The following is a 26,319-nucleotide window of genomic DNA, read 5'->3' on the forward strand; positions in this document are numbered from 1 at the left end:
TTTTAGGATAGGTTGGGTCAAGAGGACACATCTGACAAGCTGTACGGAGCCAGGGGAACAGAGATTCCTGAGAACAGCTGAGTGTAGGGACTAATGAGGAGCAGCGCCATCATATTAGAGACTATTCACACAGTACGGTAAGCAGGGATAGATGCTGATAAACAGGTGATAAATGTATGATCACTGGGGGTTCGACCACTGGCACCCGTTTCCGATCACCTGGTTATATGGGTCTCTTGGCTTTCCGTCTGTTTCGCAGACAACAACCTTAATTTTTTAGGGTATGTTCACAAGTAACAGTTTTCTGCTCCGGATTTTCCTTGTGGATTTAATGAAGATTTTCTTGAGATATGACTCTATGCATCCTCTACTATTTTGCTACTGCAGAATGCAAGTTTTCCTCCACCAGATTGTTCTGCAAAAAATGATCCAAAAGGCACCAGAGCTCCTGGTTCTGAATGCTCTCTCTTCTCACCCCTTCATTCCCTACATAAAAGCAAGTGAAAACAACTGCACCCTGGATTCACACAGACCTCTCAACCAGCCTATATTACTGGGAGATACACTCCCACAACAGAAAAATCTAAAACTTGGATCACACTGCAAATTGCATATCAGAGGTCTAAAAATGAACAAAATGAATGAAGATTGCAGACTGAAACTTACTGCAATTTTATAAAATTAAAAAGTAACCACTAATAAATATAAAAAGAACTTTTTCATGTCAAAGGTGCCCATAGACTAATAGTTTGTACAGAAAATAGTTTTTTTTCTTTATTTTTATAAACAGCGCCACTCCTGTCAACAGGTTGTGTTGGGTATTGCAGCTGGAATCCATTTACTTTCATTAAGAATACCCAAGACACCATAGACGAGAGGTTTTTTTTTTTTTTTAACGGGAAAAAACTGACTTTTTTTTCTAATTCTGGTCTTCATTTACTGCATTACCTTCAAGGCAGACAGAAGGATTACCATTTCTATGTACATTAACATATGGAAATCACAGATACACAAAACTCCTCTCTGAATAATCTCCGAAACAGTTAAATTTTAGGAAGCGTTCCTCAAAGCCTCCATATTTCCAGGATCCATACATTAATATTTCATAAAACATGTCCTGGGCAGCTGATAATGACTTTCCAAGTCTTGGTGATGGCACATACAGGAAGGCCGAGTGACTGACGGACTTCTCCCGGAAATGCTTTCATGGTAGAATCGATTCTCTGCAGGTCTTATGAATGACAGTGATGAGGAGCTACTGGTTTGGGAAAAGCAAAAGCTACTGACTCCCATTCAATCATGTCCCGGAGCCGCCACATCATCTTTTTCTAAGCCAAAAGCAATGTTTCCATGCTGATGTTCTTACAAGTGGAAATGCCTTATCTGCACCCAATTATTCCTGCAGTGCACACGGCACATCATCTCCAGCGGTCGACTTGCCGTATTAGACGGGTAGATGTTACACGAATGAGATTTTCCACATGATCGGCAATTCTTTCCAAACTGCTGTCTGCAAATGGCTATAAAACATGGACGGATTAATGAGGATTGCAAAAATGGTAAAACCGTAAAATGCGATCCTTTTAGAACCAGTCCAGATCAATTACTGTAAAATAGTAACATTTTATTTTTTTATCTGATATATTTTGTTTCATTCCTGATATGTTTTAATAGTTTTCATACTTTGCTTAATATTAGGAAGAGAGCGCCAAATTTTCTGCTTAAAGGGTTATTCTCATCTTGATTGGGTAAAATTGCAAAGTGCTTGTAAAATCAACCAACTTATTTACCCCTTAATAAAAAATCCTCTTCATTCTCAAGAATTAAACGGATCGTTGCCAATGTTACCAGCCAACTCTGCAGCGGTGGTCTAGCTCCTAGGCAAGAAGCTTTTTGCTATAGAAGTGTGCAAGCACTGCTCTGAAGCTGGCCGGATGGCTAAAGCTGCAGGGCCCCTGCAGGATCAGAGAGTGCAAACTTCGGGCCAGCAGAGCGACCAGGCCACTGGCCCAAACTGTCAATCAATTGGGAGTGCACCACCGCCCCAACAAGCAGGAAGTCAGAAAGCAAGGGAGCGGTCTGCTCCTGAAAATCCTTCATGAGACAACCCCTTTAAAAGGTAGATTTGGCCCCATAAACAAGGAAATGTGAAAAATGTGATTGGTGGGTGTAGACCGCCACTTCACCCCTACACCCCCTGATTCAAGCAACAGAGCTCTGAGGAGCACTACTTGAATAAGGCGGTGGTTGATCATGCACATCCCTTTCCCATTCACTGTCTATTGATAAGTTTATAGATAGCTTTAAAACTTGGCACAAACCCTTTAAAAGGGATTGTCCAAGCTTGGAGTTCAAGTCAGCAGTCGCTCTATGTGACTGCAGATTTGTGAATCCTCACAGTGCGCGCTGTCAGGATTCTCTGATACATGCGATCATGTGCCGACTAGACGTCCACGGCCTCGCTCAATACAAGTGAATTGAGGGAGGCTGGACAAGTCTAGTCGGAATGTGGCCACTGGTATGCAAATGACATACTTGTGGTCACATGATCACCCACTGCCTGCAACAGAGAATCCTGACAAATTCACAAGTCTGCAATAGTATAGAATGAATGCAAACTTGTACCCCAAGGCTGGACAACCTCTTTAAACTTAATATACTTTTATTACGGTACCTATCCTGCTGTCAGCGCCAGTTTTGCTCAACTTTCCTGCTTCATTCCAACACATAAAGGGGGCTTTCTCCTCTTCTCTTTTAGCATGTGACTAGTGATTGGCTTAAATGAGGCTGGCTATGTGGCTCAGTTAGAAAGTTAAGCCAGCCCCCTTCTGTGCCTCTGCATAAGCAGTTATATATATTTATATAACAAATCCAATTGACATGTACATTGGCTATCACACACATAAGGCAGTCGGCCATCACCTAAAGATTACGTAATGGTCATTTAACGCTGCTTTTTATTGGTAAAAAATCCAACCCCCATCCATAAGGATATTTGCCTCCACGATGTGCAGATAAGTTTAAAACCTAGTACTGGGGAAAGGGGGGTGAGGAGCTCATGACCTACATGAATTGTAGCTGTGTACATAGCTACAGCAAACAGAAGAACACTTACAGGAGTCAATGACGGGCTGTTAACCTCATAGAAAATACAACAACCGGGACAACTATACTCATTATTCACCTTGTGTGAAAAGTGCACATAACCTAATCGCTAAATGATTGGTAAAACTCGAGAGATGGAAACCATGAGTGCACATTAACGCCTGCAAAATATAAATGACTACATGATGTCTGGACAAACGAAACGTAGAAACATCAGAAGAGATCGGCGAATGTGCTCTGCAGAACCTGTCACCTGCTACACAGCAAAGCCACTGACACCCAATGTTTTGTGGTCCTCCTGGAATACAAAGGGCCTGATTCATTATTGCATTTGCAACTTTTTTTGGTCTACTCTATGGCATTTTTTGCCTGGTTTTCATTTGCACCTTAGAGGGACGTTTAATTCCTTTGCTCTCAATGGAGATAATTTATGGCTAGAGGTGTCTGGCAGGAGCTTACTCCCCTTTCCCCATTAAGAACACATGCACACTCATCTTAACCGGGAGTGCACGTGTATATAACTCCACCGAGAACACATGCACACTCGGCCAAGCAGAGGCTGCATATGTATATGGGGGATCAAGAGGAACAGCTGTCGGCTAGATGGGAATTTGGGAAACAGATAGCCACATGTAGGGGAAATAATAAAAATGGCCAAAAATACTCACTTCTCCTCCAGTCATAAAGTCTACAGGCAGCTCCAATCTCACACGTTGGAAAGAATTAAAATATCTGCTCCAATGGATCAGTGAAACTTTCCAAATAAAAGTTCATAACCAAGACTGAAATTTCATGAGATTTTGTTTTCCAATTTAAAGGGAATTTTGCCATTTTTTATATATGGCAGTAGTGATATGGCTGTAAGGGTACTTGTTCCCCAATAAAAAAATGTACATCTTGGCAGAGATCCGATGTGCCAGTCATGAGAAATCTACTGTAGAAGCCATATGCAAATTTGGCTGGAAGTTCACTGGGGGAGGTATCTGTGCATTCACAAGACATTGACACGCAGGGTGGTTATATTTGGTCCGTGACACCAGAACCTCCACCCCTATGTGGGGTCATCATACTGTATGGAGGACTACGTGGGGCCCATCATACTGCATGGAGGACTACGTTTCGGGGCCCATCATACTGCATGGAGGACTAAGTTTCGGGGCCCATCATACTGCATGGAGGACTACGTTTCGGGGCCCATCATACTGCATGGAGGACTACGTTTCGGGGCCCATCATACTGCATGGAGGACTACGTTTCGGGGCCCATCATACTGCATGGAGGACTACGTTTCGGGGCCCATCATACTGCATGGAGGACTACGTTTCGGGGCCCATCATACTGCATGGAGGACTACGTTTCGGGGCCCATTATACTGCATGGAGGACTACGTTTCGGGGCCCATCATACTGCATGGAGGACTACGTGGGGCCCATCATACTGCATGGAGGACTACAGGGGGCCCATCATACTGCATGGAGGACTACAGGGGGGCCATTATTCTGTATAAAGGACTATGTGGGGACCCATTATTCTGTATAAAGGACTATGTGGGGACAGATTATTCTGTATAGAGGACTATGTGGGGCCCATTATTCTGTATAGAGGACTATGTGGGGCCCATTATTCTGTATAGAGGACTATGTGGGGCCCATTATTCTGTATAGAGGACTATGTGGGGCCCATTATTTTGTATAGAGGACTATGTGGGGCCCATTATTCTGTATAGAGGACTATGTGGGGCCCATTATTCTGTATAGAGGACTATGTGGGGACAGATTATTCTGTATAGAGGACTATGTGGGGCCCATTATTCTGTATAGAGGACTATGTGGGGCCCATTATTCTGTATAGAGGACTATGTGGGGCCCATTATTCTGTATAGAGGACTATGTGGGGCCCATTATTCTGTATGGAGGACTATGTGGGGCCCATTATTCTGTATAGAGGACTATGTGGGGCCCATTATTCTGTATAGAGGACTATGTGGGGCCCATTATTTTGCATAGAGGACTATTTGGGGCCCATTATTCTGTATGGAGAACTATGTGGGGCCCATTATTCTGTATAAAGGACTATGTGGGGCCCATTATTCTGTATAGAGGACTATGTGGGGCCCATTATTCTGTATGGAGGACTATGTGGGGCCCATTATTCTGTATAGAGGACTATGTGGGGCCCATTATTCTGTATAGAGGACTATGTGGGGCCCATTATTCTGTATAGAGGACTATGTGGGGCCCATTATTCTGTATAGAGGACTATGTGGGGCCCATTATTCTGTATAGAGGACTATGTGGGGCCCATTATTCTGTATAGAGGACTATGTGGGGCCCATTATTCTGTATAGAGGACTATGTAGGGCCCATTATTCTGTATAGAGGACTATTTGGGGCCCATTATTCTGTATAGAGGACTATTTGGGGCCCATTATTCTGTATGGAGGACTATGTGGGGCCCATTATTCTGTATGGAGGACTATGTGGGGCCCATTATTCTGTATGGAGGACTATGTGGGGCCCATTATTCTGTATGGAGAACTATGTGGGGCCCATTATACTGTATACTGGTTGGCCCGCAACTTTGTCCAACTTTTTCATTTTGGCCCTCTGTGCGTGAGTTTGACATCCCCATTCCTAATAACAGGCATCCTTCAGCTACTAGTGAACGCCATGCCCTATGATGTCAAGGCATCAGATTACTACCATATCCTGTAAACAGGTCTCAGGCTACAAGCCTTTTTCTCCATTACAGAACTTTCAGCCATGGCTTTTCTTTTTCTTAGAACATTTAGTAAAAGACATTCCTAGACATCAAAGGGTATTGTAATAGCCAATGACTTCCTGCGCAGCCCATATAAGAATTCCAAATATGCCGTTCATTTCCCATTACCAGTCTGACTATCTACATATATGCAAAAAAGGCCCAAAGAATAGGAAGAACTTATTTTCATAAGACAAACTGGAGCAAGTTCAGAGAAGAGCGACCAGAATGGTGACTGGTCTGCAAACCATGTCCTATGAGGAACGGTTGCAGGATTTGGGAATGTTTAGCTTGCAAAAAAGAAGACTGAGAGGAGACTTAATAGCTGTCTACAAATATGTCAAGGGCTGTCACATTGTAGAAGGATCATCTTTATTCTCATTTGCACAAGGAAAGACTAGAAGCAATGGGATGAAACTAAATGGGAGGAGACACAGATTAGATATTAGAAAAAACTTTTTGACAGGGTGATTAATGAGTGGAACAGGCTGCCACGAGAGGTGGTGAGTTCCCCTTCAATGGACGTCTTCAAACAGAGGCTGGACAGACATCTGTCTGAGATGATCTAGTGAATCCTGCTTTGAGCAGGGGGTTGGACCAGATGACCCAGGAGGTCCCTTCCAACTCTACCATTCTATGATTCTATGATAACGTGTCATTGCAAAAAATCTGTGCTTTTTAACTGAGAGCGCTCGGATCCACCGACTCTGCATTTATCCGGGGAGATGCGCGCCGAGCTGTCTCCGTGTGAGGCGCATTTATGACATGCTGCGGCAATTAGTAGAATTATAAAAGTGTGGGGCTATGACAAGCTGCGAGGATATGCACTATCTCGGGAATACTCTTGCAGCCACCTTCTAGACAGTATGTGGGGTCTGACTGCTGAAGGCTCCGCATCGTTAACCCTAAGGCTGCCTGCCGAGACCACAAAGCATGGAGCAGCAGTGCGCCAGGGCCGACTGTGTCGCTCAAAAGGGTTTATAGGACGCGGCCCACATCCCTAACGCCAGGAGGTATTGTCTATCTTTCCTTCCCCTCCAAAAGGTTGAAGCATTGCACAGATGTCTCTTCTGTGTGAAAGCGTCCTCTCATATACAATGGAGGAGAAAGCCTGATTAGACGCTGGGAAAAGAAGCGGCTTTGACATGCTAATCGGTTATACAAGTCCTACACTTTGTTCCTGTTTTTGTGGCCAGCATTCATGCCCGCTTTGGCTTGAGGATGGCTTAAAATCTGTTTCAAAAGGGCATTATTAGGACTATTTTTTTTTTTTTTTATTGTGGACCTCTCAACAGGTCCCCTCCCCCCCCAAAAAAAATATTTTATCTGACCAGGGAAGTGCAAAGTATTCCTCTGTGTTATGTAGTCTCCTCTTGGTTTAGTGAAACAGATGCAGAATATTTCAGAGGAGAACACAATGGGGGCAATGTCAAATGGGGTGAAGTCTCCAGTCAGCTATCTCTTTTGATAACAAATATTGATAATTCCTTAAAAAATACAAATATCGGAGGTCTGTCCCCAGTCCCTGGGAAAGAGCGAGTCTTTATTTCTCAGGTCCAGGGCTTGGTAATGCTGGTGGCACATTATCAATACTTGCCAACCTTTATCTCCTTTGTGACAAAGCCCGCTGGGACCCCCACTGATCCCAAAAACTGGGCACTGAAGTGTACAGCACCTGGCTACATCCAGCAGTCCTGAAGAGAATAAATGAGGTGGTGTGCGCAAGCTCAATCTCCACTCCATTCAGACAGGAATCAGTGTGGGTCCCAACTAAAAAGTTGTCCCTTTATCCTATGTAAACACCCTTTATCCTACATAAAACCCCTAAAGGACCGATTTATTTGTTCTCCAAGAAGATAAGCCATGCCATAGGTGTCTGGCAGTGGTTTACATTGTTCACCATATACAGAACACATGCACACTCAGCTGAAATGTGCATGCATATGTAGGTGAGGGCTGGGAGGGATGGTCTCTCAACAATCTAGATCCCCGAATTAATGATTACCATCCAAAGATTTCATGAACATCAGTCTTATGGTCTATTTATATCTCAATTAAAAGATGTTGTCCACCACTCAGACAACCCATTCTGAATTCCTATGTTCCCCCCAGTAAAATAACACTATATTCACCTCCAGTGCCAGCGCCATTTCAGCGGCGTCGGCACTGGCTCTTCCGATGCTCGCAACACTATCACTGCGGCCAAACGGCACTGGCTCTTCCGATGCTCGCAACACTATCACTGCGGCCAAACGGCACTGGCTCTTCCGATGCTCGCAACACTATCACCGCGGCCAAACGGCACTGGCTCTTCCGATGCTCGCAACACTATCACTGCGGCCAATCGGCACTGGCTCTTCCGATGCTCGCAACACTATCACTGCGGCCAATCGGCAATGGATCTTCCGGTGCTCGCAACGCAATCACTGCAGTCTGTGTTAACAGAGAGTTCTGGTTTCTCAGACTTTGCTGGTACTGCAAAAGGCAGCTGAAAATTTGCATAAAAATCTCCAGCACAAAACGCTGAAAAACACAACATGTGTGAACATAGCCTAAGTGTTATTCTTTTACCAGGGGGAAATATAAGGCTTCAGAATATGTTGTCCAAGTAGTGGACAACTCCTTTAAGTATGGCATTAGCGCATCCAAAACCAAAAATCAAGCAAGTGTATAGTTGTAAATCATGGATGCCTTGATATGAGAAATTTGCAGTTTGAAGACAAGCCCATAAGTAAGGCTATATGCTGTGGTCTCCCATTGGCAGTCGAAGCAAGTGGATAGGAGTATGATGGATCTCACCGATGAGCCCACGTCGCCACACGATTGAATCTGACAACACAAATGGATCAGAGAATTGCTCATAATTCCTAATAATATAGTTATAAGATCTTTACATTAAATAATGTTCAATCCCTCCCCGACCCCCTGCAAAGTCTCTGATTAAATCTGTAAAGTTCTAATAAGCGGCAGACTTTTTCTCTTCCTATACACCACATGACATCGCATAACATGAGCGCTGTGTGATTCACATTCCACCAGGGACAAAAATAGCCTCCGATAGAAGAGCGGATATGGCAGAAGGGAAAAAATGTATTTATACTCTGGAGCCCTTCGAGCAGGCAGCGATAACTCAGAGGATGCCAATCGCTGGTACATACAATGATGTCAAAGGCAAGAGATCTGGAAATAAAAACTCAGCAAGGGTTGACAAGGGGGCAAAGCATGGCCGCCCCGATTCAATGCAAGCCGGCTCCCGCTCCTCACAGAAAGATTTGGAAGCTGCCCACACTGCTGGCTGGAAACTATTACGCTGCCACAATTGTAGGAACGTTCCTGTGCGCGCTAAAGTAATAAGAGCACCACCGATCGCTGGTACACGGGGTCTGATGCCAATATAAACATTAAAGGGCATAACAGCATAAAAGACAGTACACCCTTGTATACTACTCTGTTGATTAAAACAATCTGACAGACGTTAAGGATATTTTAATATCTAATAAGGTTTTAGGTAATGTTTCACCTTTTGGAGACTGCCAGTGGACATAGGATCCTGGCAATTGGGCATGCAAATTAGCTCTCCTCCACCTATGGTGGGTATTAGCCCTTTAATTATTATTATTATTAGGCTACTTACAGGAAATCTGTCAGAAAGTTTTTGCTCTGTAATCTGAGAGCATCATGATGTAGGAGCAGAGACCCTGATTCCAGCGTTGTATCACTTACTGGACTGCTTTTTGTAGTTTCAATAGAATCCCCGTTTTCTTTGCTGTAAATGTGACAGTGCTCAGAATGTTGAGCTGTGTATAACCCCACCCACACCCCTGATTGGCAGCAAGCTGCCAATCAGGGGTGGGGGGCGGGGTTACAGAGATTAGCCTGACTTGCCTGCACACTAGACCTAGTCAGGTAGTGATAATCTCCTGCTGAGAAAACACTAATTGAAACTAAAACACTATTGAAACTAATAAACACACATGCTAGTAAGTGACACATCACTGGAATCAGGCTATCTTGCTCTATATTATGCTGCTATCAGATTAAATAGCAAAAAAATACGGGCAATTTTCTTTTAAAGGGTTGGACACTGATTTATAGACTGGCTACAGGTGGAACTATGGAGACAGTTTTTATTTTGTCAAGGAGAACAAACTTACATATATACGTATATAAAGCATATATATGGATAAAAAGCATCAGTAAAGAAGCTAAAATCCTGACTCATTTGAGCCTGCCAGTCGTATGCTTCCTATGGATATGTATAGTCAGATCTACATCAGGATTGCAGTGAAGGACATACATCATCATCACGGTCCCCATTGGGGCTCACAGTGTAAATCCCCTATCAGTTTGTCTTTGGAGTGTGGGAGGAAACTGGAGAATCCGGAGGAAACCCACACAAACACAGGGAGAACATACAGACTCCTTGCAGATGTTGTCCCCAAAGCTACAAAGCAACAGTGCTAATCACTGAGCCACCGTACTGATGCCACCCTCCGACTCCAACCACAGCGCCACACCCCCTGTAGTGGCTGTACTGGGTACTGCAGCTTCTTGCAGTGCAATACCATCCAAGAATATATTGATACAATTGTAAAACTCAAAATGCAAATATGTGTGACAGATTTCTAAATGTGACAGAAATTGACCGTTTCTACTCAATTGAGCACTTCCAGAACAATACTTATAAGATAAAGGAAAAAGAGCTATGAGAATCTAATTTATAATTAAAATATATAAAATCCTAATCGGCAGCAAAATCCGCACCGCTGCTGACTTCTATTATTACTCGCAAAACTGTCATTTGCAGTTGCCATGGAAACTTTACTTGTCATGACTACTAATCGAAATGGCCATTTCATATCTCCAAAAATGGATTGTTTTGTAGCACCAAATCTGGAAAGGTGAGAGAAAATCATATATCTTTAGATACAAAAACACACTTTAGATAGAAACGCAATAACAGTTTTTCTATGGATTAATAACATAGTGAAAAGATCACAGGAGGACGAGGGGTAAGAACTCAGACACAGCGCTCTATGGAGGGAGGACATTACCTTATGCAAAAGGACACAAAAAAGAACCCTCTGGTTTGTCTGATATCCTAAGTCATGTGACACAGCTTGTTAAAGGGACGGACCTTGGCTTACAGGCTGACCCCCCCCCCAATCACTCGAAGGCACCCCTATTTATAATCAATCCTAGGAGGCGTAACGTCCCCCTTAATATTAAAGGGGTAGTCCCATATGGCATATTAACAGTATATATGTCTGAGTAATGCGTGTTCCATCTAAAGAACGGGTAGGAGTGCAAGCTCTCTCCATTCATTTCTATGGGAGCTCACAAAATTGGTGAATGTGTGAGCACTAGTCAATATTTGGAGCTCACCTAAAGATTAATGGAAAGAGCTGTGTGTGCATGGCGACATCTGAATTCCTGAGCGACAGAGCTAAGGTTACGTACGCATTGCGGGCGTGCATCAGACAGTGGGCGCAGCCGGGGTGGGGGTGGGGCATGCGCCCAACAGGGGGCACGGCCGGGGTGGGGCATGCGCCCGACAGCGGGCACGGCCGGGGTGGGGCATGGTCCTGACAGTGGGCACAGGCAGGATGGATGCAGAGGCTTCCGTCCACCATAGGGACCCGCAGTATAGAAACATATACCGCGTGGTATACAGTATATGCTTCCCTACAGTGACTATGTATAGTAACGCACAGTCTGCTGGGGTTGCCTATACAGTTAATCGAATGGTGTGCAGGTGCAAACAGACTGAAAGAACGCACTTTGACCTCCGCCTGGTGAACGCCCCCGCCTTTGGCCACATTACAGTGGGAAACGTTTGTTCCCCAAAGTTGGGATCCGCATCCATTAGATATTTGTGGCCTTTCTCATCAATATGTCATAAATATCCCAGATGGAACAACCCCTTTTATGCAGGTGCAATCAGCAGTAATTCCTATTCCGGTTTTAGGTCTTATGCAGAAAGCCATATTACAAATTTAGGAGGTGTCCATATTTTATAGTCACCCTCTATTATTTATTTATTTTTTTTACTAGTGGATTCATACAGAATCCATAAGAAACCATGGCATGTTTATGGAAGAGGAAGAGTGAATCAGTAAGAATGGAAGGTGGAATACGGGAGGAAGCGGCGTCCCATCACGCCACTATATATATTTTTGCACAATGACTGGCCATTATTCAGGGTCACTATGTGCAGGTGCTTATTGCTGCCCCAGATATACAGACCACCAGGACGGTGCGGCGTTCCTGCGTTATATGTTTTATCACCTCTCAAGTCTCCAGCAGATGCTCTGCCAGATCCCAAGACACTAATGTAAGAAGCCTGGGGTTAGTACATACAGCAGACGCCTGTGTGCCAACAACTGCCGAAAAGCAGCAAATAAACTCTGATTATTTTATCTTAGTCTGATTTTATCCATTTGCGACTTTACATGCCTCATGTTAACTGTCAGTGTGCAAAATTGTGAATATGTATTGGGATGGGATCTAAGGGGTAATGTTTCTCCTTGTGCAGAGTGACAAGCCAGGCCTGGCATGTCAGAGTGTAGAGACTTATATGCCATGCATGCTCCTTTAGGAAATTAAATATGCAAAGAGTGGCGCTAGAGTTCTAGTCTTCTTCCTCTCTGAAGATTCATTTTGCATATTTAATTTCCCAGAGGAGCATGCATGGCTTGTAAGTCTCCTCATTCTGACATGCCAGCCCTGGCTAGTCACTCTCCACAAGGAGAAATGCTACCCCTTACATCCCAGTCTTAAGCCTCTCACTTAGCCAAATTAGATCTCATACTTTGCACTGATGAGGGGCAATACACTGAAACACTGTCTGCAAATTGAGATTCTGGTTTGGCTTTTATCCAAGTCATGTGACAAGGCTCGTTAAAGGGTCGATATTGACTTTTAGGATTCCTCCTTCCAATAGGTGGCAATAGAGTTCCAGTCCTCTACCTCGCGAAAGGGGCAATTTGAATGGGGATGTGATGGCACATTTTATCCTCCCATATTCCCTGGAGGGTGTTAGACATGACAGTCGTAAAAATGTCTGCCACCAACCTGCCACATTGAATACACTCATGATGAAACTGCTGATAAGACATTTTCCTCTTCACTGCTCTCTACACAGTACCAATCCAGCTTTCCGTGGACCAGACAGTCACGACTGAGAGACTGCTTGCTAGGAAATAAACATCCTAACAACAGTCTGTTCTTTAGCTGGCCATACACATTAGATAGCTGTCTGCTGTGTTATCTACCCCCACTCCCCCATACACAGGGCAGATGGCAGCTGCATGTCTCCCAACAAACAAAAGCATCAGGAGACTGAATTCCACCTGCCTGATCACCAAGTTGCCCAACATAATCTGTTGGCGGACAGTAGGGAGGCCCCCCACACACATTAGATGGTCAGCGGGTTCGGTCAACTTTGTTCATCTTATCTAGATCCTTAAATAGAATCTTTCGGCAGGTTTTTGTTATCTGAGAGCAGCATGATGTATGGGCAGAGACCCTGATTCTAGCGATGTATCCCTTATTGGGCTGCTTGGTGCAGTTGTGATAGAATCCCTATTTTCTCTGCTGTAGATGTAGCAGTGCAAAATGCTGAGCTGGTATAACCCCGCCCACACCCCTGATTGGCAGAATCCTATTTACATTTTCAGCAAGCTGTCAGTAAAGGTGGGGTTACACAGATTAGCTGAACTTGCTGGCATCTGAGATGTAGTCCTGAAGTGATAATTTCTTGCTGATAAAACACTGATTGTACTGAAACTACAGCACACAACCTAATAAGTGACACATACTTGGAATCAGGGTCTCTTGCCCTATATAATACTGCTCTCAGATTAAATAGCAAAAAAACCTGCTGACAAGATTCCCTTTAAAGAGTAACAGTCATCTTGTTTTCTACATAAATTAATAGTACTAGTGAAAATAAGAAACTTTGTAATATATCTTATCAGAGAAATAAGCTTTTATCTCCTCCTTGGCTGATCTTTCATTTTCAAATTTCTCAATTCCTGGATAAAATCTGTCTTCAGTGACTACAGACTTTCCCCATTAGTGAGATAAGAGATGACAGTTAGTTACAGTTTTCCATAGAACCTTATGAGTACTATCATTTCAGGAGAACTTGCAGCAGAATGTCTGTCTCGGCCTCCAGCACCTTCTCTATAAAATTTTAAAAGCACCAACTGTCATCTCCCAACTCAGAAATGTGAACATCTGTCTTCACGGAATAGAGATTTTACCCATGAATTGGAAGTGAAAGATCAGTTCCGGAGGAGAAAGAAGCAGATTTCCCTGATAAGATACAATATATTACAAAGTTGCCTATCTTCACGTGTACTATTTATTTATTATATAAAAATTAAAACGACGGATACTCTTTAAGGGGTTATTCCCAACTCGAAAAGTTATCACCTATCCACAGGACAGCTGAAAAACTGCTCAACGCTGGGGGGACCCATTGATCCCAAAAATGGGGTTCTGAAAAGTCCTAATAGAATGGAAAGACTCTGTTCATAGTCTATTGCTGAATACAGCGTTCAGCCATGTCCGGAAGTCCAATAGGCAATGAATAGAGCAGTGGTGTGACCGCTGTTCCATGAAGAAGGGGCACTGCAGAGACCCGCTCTTAGGATTGGTGGGGGCCCCAGTGGTCAAGTGATCAGGACATTATCCCCTATTCTATGGATAGGTGGTAACTTGTCAAGTTGGTACTACCCCTTAAAGTCAAGGCACAACAACCACTGAAATGAGAACGGCCAAGGAGCCTTGTCTTCTGAAGAGCTTGTGATTATTAGGTCACCTGTAGGGATACCCGCACCCTCTCAGCCTTCTCCTCGCTCGCACCCCACCAAGCCTTCTCTTCGCTCGCACCCCCCCAAGCCTTCACCTCGCTCGCACCCCCCCAAGCCTTCTCCTCGCTCGCACCCCCCCAAGCCTTCACCTCGCTCGCACCCCCCCAAGCCTTCTCCTCGCTCGCACCCCCCCAAGCCTTCTCCTCGCTCGCACCCCCCCAAGCCTTCTCCTCGCTCGCACCCCCCCAAGCCTTCTCCTCGCTCGCATCCCCCCAAGCCTTCTCCTCGCTCGCATCCCCCCAAGCCTTCTCCTCGCTCGCATCCCCCCAAGCCTTCTCCTCGCTCGCATCCCCCCAAGCCTTCTCCTCGCTCGCATCCCCCCAAGCCTTCTCCTCGCTCGCATCCCCCCAAGCCTTCTCCTCGCTCGCACCCCCCCAAGCCTTCTCCTCGCTCGCACCCCCCCAAGCCTTCTCCTCGCTCGCACCCCCCCAAGCCTTCTCCTCCCTCGCACCCCCCTCGCCTTCTCCTCGCTCGCACCCCCCTCGCACCCTGCCAAGCCTTCTCCTCGCTCGAACCCCCCTCGCCCCCCCAAGCCTTCTCCTCGCTCGCACCCACCCAAGCCTTCTCCTCGCTCGCATCCCCCCAAGCCTTCTCCTCACTCGCATCCCCCCAAGCCTTCTCCTCACTCGCATCCCCCCAAGCCTTCTCCTCACTCGCATCCCCCCAAGCCTTCTCCTCGCTCGCACCCCCCAAGCCTTCTCCTCGCTCGCACCCCCCAAGCCTTCTCCTCGCTCGCAACCCCCTCGCCTTCTCCTCGCTCGCAACCCCCTCGCCTTCTCCTCGCTCGCAACCCCCTCGCTCGCAACCCCCTCGCCTTCTCCTCGCTCGCAACCCCCTCGCCTTCTCCTCGCTCGCACCCCCCTCGCACCCTCCCTCGCCTTCTCCTCGCTCGCAACCCCCTCGCTCGCAACCCCCTCGCCTTCTCCTCGCTCGCAACCCCCCTCGCCTTCTCCTCGCTCGCAACCCCCTCGCCTTCTCCTCGCTCGCAACCCCCTCGCTCGCAACCCCCTCGCCTTCTCCTCGCTCGCAACCCCCTCGCCTTCTCCTCGCTCGCACCCCCCTCGCACCCTCCCAAGCCTTCTCCTCGCTCGCAACCCCCCTCGCCTTCTCCTCGCTCGCAACCCCCTCGCACCCTCCCAAGCCTTCTCCTCGCTCGCACCCCCCCTAGCCCCCCCAAGCCTTCTCCTCGCTCGCACGCCCCCCAAGCCTTCTCCTCGCTCGCCCCCCCAAGCCTTCTCCTCGCTCGCCCCCCCCCCCAAGCCTTCTCCTCGCTCGCACCCCCCCCCCCAAGCCTTCTCCTCGCTCGCACCCCCCCCAAGCCTTCTCCTCACTGGCACCCCCAAGCCTTCTCCTCACTGGCACCCCCAAGCCTTCTCCTCACTGGCACCCCCAAGCCTTCTCCTCACTGGCACCCCCAAGCCTTCTCCTCACTGGCACCCCTCAGCCTCTGCTTACTCTGTTCCTCAGCCTTCTTTTCACTGGCACACCTCAGCCTTCTCCTCACTCAGTTCCTGAGCCATCTCTTCAGGAATGCACACTGAAGAATCCAGCATCATCTACATAAAGAGCCCCATTCATTCCCCGGGTGAGGGTAGTGACTTAAACTGACCCCATGGACGGCATAGGGCAACAGCATCACATGCAGGAATAAGCAAATAAGCCGGTTTCACAAATGATACATGCAATCTGGTGCCGCTTTTCAGTACTGTTTCTATAGTAACCATCGCTTCTTCTACGATGTCTAAGACAAATCACGCCAGGGATGCGTAGATGGTAACGTCCTAGTAAAACAGGAAAAATTGAAATTTCACCAAAATGGACAGATTAAACAAGAGAAGCTTGTTAACCATGGTGCAGAAAAGTCAGTAATCTCCCCGCAGATACTAGGATTCATTATCAGATCTCAATGAATGTCTCGCTGAAATCCGCCGGTGGAAGGATGCCAGCTGGCTGAGATAGGGACAGTCAACCAGGGTTCAACTTTGGGTCTGCGATGGACAGAATGCTGGCACTGTTCATAGTCATCATTTACAAAAGGGTTAATCCCCCAACAAAGAAGATATCCCCTATATAAAGGATAGGGGGTGACTGCTGGGACCCAAAGCGATCCCAAGATCGGAGCTCTGGAGCTCCCAAGGTCAAGGCTTCCCAAATGCAGTGGAGATGTAGACATTCGATTCTCTGCCCCATTTATCGTCTAAGAGCCTGTCTGAAATAGCCTAGCGCTGTATGTACCATGCTCCAGTCAGGATGAGGCTGCAGGACCCTGTTTTTGGGATTACTAGGCATATCAGCAAGTTCTCCTCTACTCTGAGGATAGCATATAACCCTTTACAGAAATCTCCAACATCACTTCCAACATCTAGAGCTTTCCCAAATTATAGCAGAACATTTGGTGCCAAAACCAGTGAACAGCTCTACAGTGTCCACGTCCAAAAAGGAGTCCTTGTATACATTTCATCAAAGTGCCACATTTATTGGACAGCAGTATACTAAGGCCGAGTTCACACGTAGCGTAAACGTTGCATTTTTTACTAAAGGTGTAAGCAACAAATTACATAATTATTTCTGATTATTGTTTTTCTGAGTTTCCCTTATCTGATGCATTTTTGGTGTATATTTGAAGTGTTTAATGCTTTTTTTTTTTTAGTACAGAAAAGCTCTAATTCTGCACGTAAAAATACAAGCGTGTAGTTTTCCTGCTTCTTTCAGGCTCCCCATAGAAGTCTATGGGGAGAAAATGAACTTGGGTGACAACGTGTCTTCAGACTCCCTCCTGTCATGGAGGATTTGAGTGGATTTGCTTAGGTTTTACATAGTCTTCTCTAACCACTGACTTCATTGTGCAAACAGTCTGCTGTCCCTGCCTGAAACAGGCTGTCATAAACCTGGCTGGGCAGGGTTATTAACCAGCTGTGTGCTGCAGCCATCCATTACCCAGGGCTGCTGACCTGACAATCTTTCTCCGCTGCTGAAGTTGTCATCTAGAGGGACATAATACACCATGAAACCACAGGAGATCTCTGTGCAGCGGAGCACGGTGGACGGTATGTGATGGAGAACAGAGGTTTAAAGGGCAATGCACTGACATATCTAATATAGATGGAAAACATCACAGCTGGAAAAGGGAGCCTGCTGTCGTTTTCAACATAATTATTTATTGCAGAGGTTATCCGACTCAGAAGCATTAATTTAATGAAATAATGCTGTGTAGAAAAGGATGGCCACTTCAAGAATGTGTTCACGTGGCTCCGATTCGGAGCGGATTTTCCAATCCAAATTTTCAGACATAAAATCCGCTGCATATTACACTACCAGGTGTTACAAAATTTCATTCATAAATCTCAGAGAAAGTCCGCAGAGGAAACTGACTGCCACAGTACGTCCATTTCTTTGGCTGTGGATTTTCACCTTTTGCAATGAACAGGTGAAATGTCGGCAAATCTGCAGGACTGGTGCAACAAAGCCCGCAGCGAGATTTCCAATAAAGCCGATGGGAATCTACCCGTAAGCAGTACCATTCTAGGGCGCAGTGAAACCGCCATATAACACGGATGATGATTGCATCGCAGTGCTCTGACTGGCCAGCGGCTCTCCTAACAGCTGCACAGAAATACATGCTCTCCTGTTTAGCCCAGGAGGGCTGCTGGCCAGTCCGAGCAATCATCGTCCGTGTTATACGGCCATCTGACTGCGCCCTTATTCACACGTCAGTATTTTGCATCAATATTTGTAAGGCAAAACCAGGAGTGGAGCAATCAGAGAAAAACTATAATTGAAAGATAGACACCTGTTCTGTTTTTTAGGACACTCTCGTGGTCCTGGCATACAAATACTGATGTGTGAATAAAGCCTCACTCGTCACCATGCCAGCTAAGTAGAGGTTCACCTAAGTTTTGGCAGCTGCTTATTACCAATGGATATGACTCATGGACATACAAGTCACTTCAACAGAAGAGGATGGGGGTATTCATACAAACTCACTAGTTCCCTTTTCTTTTTTTTGTAATTAATGAATAACCAATTGTGTAATAAAGAATCAAGCAATTTACTAAGATACTTTGTGTTTGAATACTCCATCTTAAAGCCACGTTCACACCTTCAGTATTTGGTCAGTATTTTACATCAGTATTTGTAAGCAAAAATCAGGAGTATAATAGAAACACGTCACCACTTCTGTATTTTTCCCCTACTCCTGGTTTTGGCTTACAAATACTGATGTAAAATAGTGAATGTGGCCAAAAGGGAATCTATCATTTCATAAGATTTCTTTAATAAGTCCTAGAGGCTGCTGACAATTGGTTGGGGTCCAGGTCTTGAGGACCCCGCTGCTTTTAAGCGTGCAACCCCTTTATGAGTGGGACCTCACCTTTGGCATCTGACATGACAGTAACCCTTTATGATCTCAGCCTCGGTATCTGAATTGCTGTATTATTAATACTGTGACCCACCCAGCGAGAAGCAGACAATAGGCGAACATAAAGTTTACCCGGGAGGATATATTTACAATCAGCTCATGGAAGTAAAGAAAGCGGTCAGGATCAGAGTTCACCATCACGTAACATGTGATATCTGCAGAGAAGCCTGCCACAACATTTACTCAGGGATATTAAACAATATATTGATAATGCGGGGTCTGGAGACCGATAAGAACAGTGAACATAGCAGGAGCCGAGCCAGGAACAACCCAGCAGAACAGGTCATAGAAAGATCTCCTTTTATGTGGAATCCAACAGGAAACTGGATTATTAAATTATCTGAAAGAAACGTAATATATTTGTAAAGCAATAACGCACCAAAAATAATAAAACATGCAACTAAAAAATGTATATGTGCACTTTTGGAAACATTTTTCTTTTTTTTTTTCTTAATATCTTAAAAAAATCAAAACCTTTAATTGTAACATCTTGATTATTAATTTTACTATATTCACAGACATCATCATCGCTGTCCCCATTGGGGCTCACAATCTAGATTCCCTGGCAGTATGTCATTGGAGTGTGGGAGGAAACCCACACAAACATGGGGAGAACATAAAATCTCCTTGAAGATATTGTCCTTGGTGGGGTATGAACCCAGCAGGGTTCATTTCAACCAGGGGCCCTAAAGTTAAGGGGGCCCATTTCCACTTCCAAAGCACGTGGAATTGTGCATTATGATGAGCCTATTGGACTGCAATGGTCCATATATGTTCTTGCACAGGGACCCTCTTCTGTCTGTGTCCGCCACAGGACCCCAGATTTGCAAAGCTACAGTGCTAATTAAAAAGCAACAAAAACAAAAAAGGGAAGATACACACCTGATGAAGACTATGAGCAGAAACGCGTTGTGTGATCCTTTTTAAAAACTCCCTTCTCCCTTCCCTTTTTTGTACATCCATGTCCCTTATGTGTATTCACGGTTTTATGATTTTTTAATAAACCTACAAATATTAATCCCTTGTGGAATATCCTCCATGTGATTGCACCACATTTGGAAGATTCAACAATTTTTTGGTTCCTCTGTCTTCCAAGGGAGCTCCTCCAGAATCCATTTGTCTCAATTTGTTCACGTGGTGGATGTCTGTCGGGTAGGACAAATATACCACCACCGTCTATGGAAGAGCCGCAAACAACCGTGGTCTGAGAACCCTAATAACGGACAAATTCCTCAAATAGAGTTGTACCTATCAGCACAACTTGCTCAGGTGAGCATAAAAGATTTTATATTCTTTTAAAATTTTTAGTCTCTACTTACTAAACTCAGGTAGCACTCTCTTTCTTCCACATCTTTCTACCCAGGAACAATCATTCTACAGATAGCATAAGGCTGTGTGCCAACGATGCGTTTTTAATGCGTTTCCGCAGCTGCGGAAATGCATTAAAAACGCATCGTAGAAGGGCAGCAATGTTCCCCAATGATAATTCGCATGTGCTCTGCACATGCTGCGGAAATTTCCGCTGCGGATTATCATTGCGGAAAAAAACACAGCACTACCAATTATTTTGCGGAAGCGCTGCGTTTTCACCGCCATTGACTTGCATTACAACGCGCCAATTCCGCAAGACTGCATCTGTACTTGCGTAATTGGCGCTTTCTAATGTGCGGATGGTACCCGGGTGTGGAGGACAGGAGGCTCTCCTCCACACCCAGGTACCATTAAAAGCTGTAAAAAAAAGAGTAAAATAAAAAATAAAGATTATATTCACCTTCTGGCGGCCCGCGGTGCGCTCCTTCTCCTTTGCCGGCACATCGCGTTGGACTGTAGGACCTGCGGTGACGTCACAGTCATGTGGCGGTAGGTCCTTCAGTACAGGGCATCGCGATATCCCGGCAGCCAGCAACGAGCGCAGCAGCACACCCCGGGCCATCGGAAGGTAAATATAGGTTTATTTTTAACCATTCTAAAGGTCACACTATATACACTGTGTTCCAAATTATTATGCAAATAATATTTTCTCAGATTTTCCCAAATTACCTATATGAATTGCAGTCATTGTAATTTTCCAGTCAAATAACTATTAGAATACAATTGAAAGGTTTTTGTACAAACTGCCTATGATAACAGTATATTTTAAAAAAAATAAAAAGTCAAACTGCACTCAAAATGCATGTTCCAAATTATTATGCACAGCAGAGTTTTCAACCTTTTCATTTGAATAAAGAACAAAAAAATGGTCATTTTTGAAATTCTAAGCATTAGCAGGTTATTACAAACTGAAATCAAACAGTTTTCAACTCAAAACTTTATTCTAGGTGATGTTACATTTGCACATAGGACCCCTTGTTCGAAAGGAGCTTCTGAACTCTCGTCCATTGAATTTGTCAGGTTTTGGATGGTTTCTGCTTCCAATTGTTTTGCATGAGGACAGAATACCCTCCCAGAGCTGTTGCTTAGATGTGAACTGCCTCCCGCCATCATAGACAATTAAACATTGAAAAACTGGAGCAAGTTCAGAGAAGAGCTACCAGGATGGTGAGCAGACTGCAAACTATGTCCTACGAGGAAAGGTTAAAGGATCTGGGAATGTTTAGCTTGCAAAAGAGAAGGCGAAGAGGAGACTTAATAGCGGTCTTAAAATATCTGAAGGGCTGTCACAGTGTAGCGGGATCATCCTTATTCTCATTTGCACATGGAAAAACGAGAAGCAATGGAATGAAACTGAAAGGGAGAAGATACAGATTAGATATTAGAAAAAACTTTTTGACGGTGAGGGTGATCAATGAGTGGAACAGGCGGCCGGAGAGGTGGTGAGTTCTCGTTCCATAGAAGTCTTCATACAGAGGCTGGACAGATATCTGTCTGAGATGGTTAAGTGAATCCTGCATTGAGCAGGGGGTTGGACACGACGACCCTGGAGGTCCCTTTCAACTCTAACAATCTATGACGCTAAATCTAATAAATGTACCAGGAATATACCATATATGGCTGTCCTAAAAGGAGACAATCACTGGCAACCATCTGAGAGAGAGATGCACCTGACCAATAATGTTTCGGAACAGGTAACAGTAAACCTTTAACTACTGTAACACTAATACGGACCCTTAGCCATCCAATAATAAGTACAGTCTCATATCAAACCTCCAATCCCACCCAATCGTACCGTAAAGAGCGCTTCAGCCAAGAAAAGCAGCATATCAAATGCCAAACAAAAGAAGCCAATAAGTTATCACATTGCGCCAATAGATAACTGAAGACTTACTTTGACCTTGTCAAGGTCTCTGCACCATTCCCAATCTTCTTCTGCGCTTGCAGCTAAATTAAGCCATACTTTGATGGTTTTGGAGGAAATACAAGCGGTCGACATTACAAAAGCCGCAAGTGTGTTGCTATTTTCAGAAAATAATTCTGACAATTGCTGGAATATAGAAATGCCAATACATATGCACTTAATAACTTGTGTGTGTGTATTGCGGCCAAAAAGGAAATAAAAAGGGTGTTCTCTGCTAATACTGGGTGCAGGCACTGGTCTTAATTAAGCTAAAAAAAAATTGTCCGATAGCAAATGAAGAGGAGTCTGCAGAACATTCAATAATAAGATCAATGTGAGAACTTCTTCATAACATATGACATACAGTCGCCAAGGATTTACAGCAGGCGGAACAATGCTGGGGAGTAGAAAAGAGTAAATAATTGCAATAAAAATAGTAATAAATATTTTAAAAACAAACAAACAAAGAAACAATGAAGATTGATACATTTTGGTCAGACTTGTCTTTCTGCTATCACTGGATGAGATCTGATCCAACTCCTGGCACTAAATACAGGAGTGGTGATCCGGGCATGTACCACCATAACGGGGGTCCAAGGATTGAGGCAAACAAGTCAAGATGAAAGAATGGGATCGTTCTCACTTATAAGACCCAGATAATCTATAGATGACAACCACGATGTTACATGACAAGGAATCACAAGTCCCAGCACACAGCCCTGACTTCTATTTCAATATGACTTCTCAGGTGACAAGCCGAAACTAAGCCAAAAATCACAGCCTTCTGCAAAATGTGGGCAGAGCCCCTCAACCTAACACAAGATGGGCAAGATAATAACCAGAAGCTTCTTTTTTGGTCCAAAGTCCATTGAAATCAATGTTAAAGGGGTTGTCTACCCTTGGGGACCATTGTATTCTTTTTTTTTTAATTAAAAACATGTACACCTTTTTTTTGCTTTTACAGGCTCATTTTCTTTCCCCCTTGTACATGATCTGTGGCCATAAATCAGCTGAGAGAGTAGCCTCGGGCAAAGTCAGAAAAAAATGACAACCTTTTGTCAGAAGGAGCTCACTGATGGGTTCCCAATTGACTCATTCTGCAGCTGGCAACAAACAGAGGCTATAGGAGGCAAACGGTGCAACATTTTTTAATGAAACCCAATTGACAAACTGATATTTAGCCCCAAATACTGACATTCATATAGTAAAATTATCCCCAAAAGGTGGACAAGCCCTCCCTTTCTGCCTGGCATCACACGGCACAGCCAGCCCTATGGATGCCACTGTATAGGAACAAGTCAATCAACATTGCTAGTAACTTTTTTAATACGACAGGTGAGAATAAAATCGCATGACGATCAGATCGTACGACTTGGGTCCCAGCAGCCCCGATCCAGCCTCTTACCGTAGACCCGCATCCAGCCCTGCTGCTGACACACCGACTCCATCAGGATCCGCTCCAGCATCCCGCCGGCCCCGGCCACCGTGCACGGGGAGTCCAGCTCCTCGGAGTCCTGGAAGCTGTGGAACAAGTCATGTCCGCTGGATAACGAGTCCCCTCCCGGAGACAGATCCATCCTGCTCCGCTCCTCTCCCCCCGCACCTTCTTCCTTCCCCGGGGAGAGGGCTCCGGGTGCCGCCCGCCGGCTTCTTCGCTGTGGTGCAGCGCTCCCGGCGCCTCTCTCTAGCTGACAGGGTGTCCGTGCGGCCCCGGGCTCTGCGCTGCCAGCTGCTGCCCGACCGAGAGCGACGGCGGCGACTCCACTGTGCGAACCCCGAGCGGCATCAGCGGCATCCCTGGGAGATAGACAGGAGCAGCCGCCCGCCTATCCACAGGAGGGGGCGGGGCCAGGGCTGGAAACGCGTGGAACAATCGGGATGCTCGGGAATACCGAGCTCATCGATAATGGCTTCAGAAAGCGCTGTGCAGGCTCTATCTAATGGCGGCTATGGGGTATGACACTACACTGAGATTATCAGGTATATAGTAGGATGGTACAAGGTAGCAGGTTTAGGAGGGTCCTGAGAGTCCCTGAGCCCATCTTTTCTTATAAATTTTACTCTTTGCCTTCTAAGAGTGCTAGCTTTTTTTTTTACTTTTATTATTATTATTATTATTTATTTTTACCATTTTGGACTCCATACCACTTTTTTTTACCTCTTTTTAGCCCCTCTGTTTTTTTTGAAGGTGGAGTGATCAAATATATTCTTTTTTTTTTCGTTATTGTTTTTTTACTGAATGAGATATCAATGTTATAACATTTTATTAGTTCAGACAGTTACCTAATATGTTATTTTTTATATTTCTTACATTGTAATAACTTTTTTTTTTGTCATTGTATTTGGTATTTCTCGCATAAGATATAAATGTTATAATATTTTACTAATTCAGATAGTTATTTTGTTATATTTCTTACATTTGAATAACTTTCCTGTTAAAAATAAGGCACTGGTAAGTTTTATTGTTATTTTTTCTCTCTCTTTTTTTTGTCATTGTATTTGGCATTTATTGCATAAGATATAAATGTTATAATATTTGATTGGTCTGGACAGTTAGCTTTTATATTTTTTATATTTTAATAACTTTCCGGTAAAAATAGAGCACTGGTAAGTTTTATTGTTGTTGTTTTTTTTTTTTTCTAATTAGTCTCCCTAGGGAGCGTGAACCTATATAATACAAAGCCAAAGAAATGAGCTGGAGCATATGTTGGTATAAGTGCAATGTGTAGGAGCAGGTTCACACTGTGGTCACTTCACAGACAAAACCTAAGGTAAAAACAAAATGAGCAAACACCCTGTGATAAGTAAGAAATAGTAATAGTACATGTAAATAACATAGGGTATTTAGTTATCACTATTTTGATCATAAAAGACATCCACTGCGACAAGGTGACCCAATAGAGACAGTCCTATCCTGCCTCTAGTATTAAAACCTCACCTTGTGTCAGCCGACCTCAATATAAATGGGGGCAGATGGGATGGAATACTCTATCTACACACGTGGTCAAAATTGTTGGTACCCCTCGTTTAATGAAAGAAAAACCCACAATGGTCACAGAAATAACTTGAATCTGACAAAAGTAATAATAAATTAAAAATCTATGAAAACAAACAAATGAAAGTCAGACATTGCTTTTCTGCTTCCACAGAATTTAAAAAAAAAATTAAACTCATGAAATTGGCCTGGACAGAAATGGTGGTACCCCTGAAAATAATGTGACAAAGGGGACATGTTAAATCAAGTTGTGTCCACTAATTAGCATCACAGGTGTTTACAATCTTTTAATCAGTCAGTGGGCCTGTATATAGTGACCATTGTGGGTTTTTCTTTCATTAAACGAGGGGTACCAACAATTTTGACCACGTGTGTATGATAAGTTGATGATTGGTCCGCTTTATCTGTATTCACTCTTTATTAGTTCTATTATGAATATGCTGTTTAGATCTGGTTCCTGTCTGATATGTTATTGCTCAGTGGTTTGATTATTGAGTATTGATATCATTTGCAAATTATTAATAGCCTGACACAGTATGTGTACTGTAGTTGGTGACACTGTGTATCGCAGTTACAAGAGCCTGTCTCTGCAACTAACCCGACTATTGATACACTGATATTATTTACTGAATATCTTTATAAGCACTTAAGCACTTTATGTGGGTGGGGGTGCTGGCTTTGGTTAGGGAGGTCCGGTTAAGGGTCAGGTAGGGATAGCCTATGTGGAGCAGGGGCGCCCATAGGCGGATTATAATGAGGACGATCTGGGCTACCACCCGGGGCCCCGAACCTCCAGGGGGCACATACAGGCAGACAGTGGCGGGAGGGGGGGCCCGGACCGCTCCCCCAGCAGCTGCGCACGGCCGCTGCTTCTTCGGCCGGGCCAGCA

At 44.6% G+C, this 26,319-nt stretch overlaps 1 protein-coding gene across 2 annotated transcripts in view; it reads right to left on the reverse strand.

The window, feature by feature from the left end:
* RASAL2 (RAS protein activator like 2) overlaps nucleotides 1–24,277 on the reverse strand; it is a 296,425-nt gene extending 272,148 nt beyond the window's left edge. For both annotated transcript variants that reach the window (XM_073643347.1, XM_073643346.1), the window contains exon 1: nucleotides 23,841–24,277. In XM_073643347.1, the coding sequence (XP_073499448.1) occupies nucleotides 23,841–24,012 (172 nt within the window). In that variant the 5' untranslated portion in view covers nucleotides 24,013–24,277. The remainder of the gene's footprint in view (nucleotides 1–23,840) is intronic.
* Nucleotides 24,278–26,319: the final 2,042 nt, after the last annotated feature.

This window comes from Phyllobates terribilis, unplaced genomic scaffold (assembly GCF_046119375.1).
Source record: "Phyllobates terribilis strain yellow unplaced genomic scaffold, ASM4611937v1 Scaffold_8__6_contigs__length_399053987, whole genome shotgun sequence".
Taxonomy (NCBI): domain Eukaryota; kingdom Metazoa; phylum Chordata; class Amphibia; order Anura; family Dendrobatidae; genus Phyllobates; species Phyllobates terribilis.